This window comes from Lolium rigidum, chromosome 4 (genome assembly GCF_022539505.1).
Source record: "Lolium rigidum isolate FL_2022 chromosome 4, APGP_CSIRO_Lrig_0.1, whole genome shotgun sequence".
Taxonomy (NCBI): domain Eukaryota; kingdom Viridiplantae; phylum Streptophyta; class Magnoliopsida; order Poales; family Poaceae; genus Lolium; species Lolium rigidum.
In genome coordinates, this window is record NC_061511.1 from 162,104,677 (window position 1) to 162,107,032 (window position 2,356).

Genomic DNA, 2,356 nt, shown 5'->3' on the forward strand with positions numbered 1-2,356 from the left:
GCGCGCGTGTCCCGCCGTCGCTGTCGCGTCCCGGCGCCCGTGGCCTCTTGGCCCTCCTCCCCACGGCGAGCGACGCGCCACCGTCTTCCTCCCGTTCCCCCGGTCCAAAGTCTCCTCCATTCGCACTCCGTCCTCATTCCACAACCGCGTGTCCTGGTGCGAGCTCCAGCAGGAAGCGAGCAAGAACTAGCGGCGGCAGAGGCGATCAATCGCGCGCTCGATGGAGGCGGCGACAGAGACGGCGGAGGAGAACAAGAAGGTGTTCGTGGTGGTGCCGGCAGAGCCCAGGGCGGGGCGGTCGACGCTGTCGTGGGCTCTCGGCAACCTCTGCGGCGGCGGCAGCGGCAGCGGAGCCACCACGGTCGTCGTCACGCACGTGCACGTCCCGCCGCAGATGATCCCCGTCAGTACGTGTTCGCCGCGCGCCCTTCATCCCACATGCGTGCGTGTCTCGGCCGGCCGGCCAGCCGGCCTGTGCATCGTCGCTCGACACTGACTTTTTCTTTCTTGCTTATTGATCTCAGTGGGAGCCAAATTCCACGCCAGCAAGCTGCACCCGGAGCAAGTGAGCTCGTTCAGAATGATGGAGCGCGAGAAGGCGGACAAGATGCTGGGCGAGTACGTCCATCAGTGCTCGAAAATGAAGGTGCCATATCATTTCTCTTGGTTGAAACGTTTCCCTTTTTCGTGACACTTAAGCACAACCTCTGTAAATTCCAGGTGAAATGCGAGAAGCTGGTGACTGAGAAGGAAGATGTCGCGTCCGGTCTCGTCGAGCTCATTCGCCTCCATGGGATCACTGAGCTCGTAGTCTCGGCTGCCGCGGACAAGCACTACTCGAGGTAGCTATCTGACACTGACAGAACTCCGTTTCTTGCAAATTCAGACATGCTCTGCAAAAACTTTTTTTTTTCGCTTACATGATCTTCCACTTCCTGTTCCAGAAAATTGGACAAACCTGTCTGCATGACAGCAGCGGCGGTAATGCAGAGAGCTGACCCATCATGCAAGATTTGGTTCGTCTGCAAGGAGCAGTTGATCTGCATCAGGTAAAAAAAAACATATCGTAGTAGCTTCCCAACTTTTATCTGATGGCAAATCGATAACCGAGTTCAAAACATCTCCGATTCACTTCTTTTCTTAGCAAGCTAACCCAATTTTCCAATGTAGAGACACTGCAGCACAAATCTCACCATCGGCTGTCACTGCACCGTTGCTCCTTAATCCTGGTCATGAAATTCTGCACCTCTCAACTCACCAGGAAGAAGTGAGCTCGATCATTCAGTAACATCTTCTTATTTTTTTAGATGCTGATCTTGCAGGAATGACTGTTCTGAGATATTTATATTTCCTTTGTAGGATGGTGACATTGAGATTGAGTTGGGGTTCTATGAGGAACTCGGAGAGGCATGCAGAGCAGCCGACGACCTGATGAACAGAGCTCTGAAAGAATCTCGCCGGCGTCAGAAAGCAGAGGAAGAAGTGGCCTCGTCTCTCCACAAGGTATAACTCCTTGTCATAAAGACATAAACTCAACTTCTTCAGAAAATCGTGTGAGATCAATAAGAAATATGATCGTAACAAACAAACCAATTGTAATCAGAACTCTGAACCTTGCAGGCGAAAGAATGCGAGGAGCTGTACCTGGAGGAGGTGAAGAAGAGGGAAGAGGTCGAAGCAGCTCTTGCGAGAGCAGAAGCAGAAATCTCAGAGCTACGACAGGCAATCCAGCGGAACACGACCAGGGAGGAATCCCACGAGGCAACGGCAATGCCATCGATTATCCTGGGACAGCCGGAGCCGGAGCAGGAGCCGGTGCTCTGCCGATGCCAGAGGAAGCTGTCCGCGTACTCCCCGTCGTCGGTCCTACTCTTACCGTTGTCACCTCCTGCAGACGAAGACGGGTGCACCTGTGAAGCCGGCGCGGCCGGGTGCTGCTGCTGGCTCGACGGGATGTCGCCGCCCAACAGCTCGCGCGCCCGGGATTCGCTCTCTGTGCCGTGGTCCAGGATTACATGAGGCAGCAGCAGCGGTGCCCGTTTCCTTGATTCAAGTGCCATCTGCATTGGCAGCTTCTCATGTGCAGTGCACTAGTTAGATTTTTCTTCGTCCTTTGGCATGCATCTACCATGTCGTGAATAAAAACTTGCCGAGGTATCAGTTCGCATATGAAAAAATAGAACATATCTACAATATTCTAGCAGCCAAATTTCATCAAATTTTCAAATTGTGTACCTAAGTAAACATTATAAATAGGGTGTGGCTATTTTTTAACACCCTTACCAACACGTCCGTACACTCACATTTTAAGGAGCACGCGCATACACCCTATCTCTATAAGCACCTCCGAAAAACT

The 2,356-nt window shown here is 52.8% G+C and overlaps 1 protein-coding gene across 1 annotated transcript; it reads left to right on the top strand.

Annotated features, from left to right (window-relative positions):
* Nucleotides 1-346: 346 nt before the first annotated feature.
* LOC124705774 (U-box domain-containing protein 33-like) lies at nucleotides 347-2,019 on the top strand. Its single transcript, XM_047237468.1, has 7 exons — nucleotides 347-407; nucleotides 525-646; nucleotides 721-842; nucleotides 945-1,049; nucleotides 1,171-1,267; nucleotides 1,360-1,503; nucleotides 1,621-2,019. Exons 1-7 carry the CDS (start codon nucleotides 395-397, stop codon nucleotides 2,017-2,019), a joined length of 1,002 nt encoding a protein of 333 aa, XP_047093424.1. The 5' UTR covers nucleotides 347-394.
* The last annotated feature ends 337 nt before the right edge of the window (nucleotides 2,020-2,356 follow it).

Excerpts from the sequence above, each read along its gene's own strand:
- LOC124705774 (XM_047237468.1), top strand. Across the intron at positions 843-944 it reads GCGGACAAGCACTACTCGAG|AAAATTGGACAAACCTGTCT; the intron begins GTAGCTATCTGA and ends TTCCTGTTCCAG. Across the intron at positions 1,504-1,620 it reads TGGCCTCGTCTCTCCACAAG|GCGAAAGAATGCGAGGAGCT; the intron begins GTATAACTCCTT and ends TGAACCTTGCAG.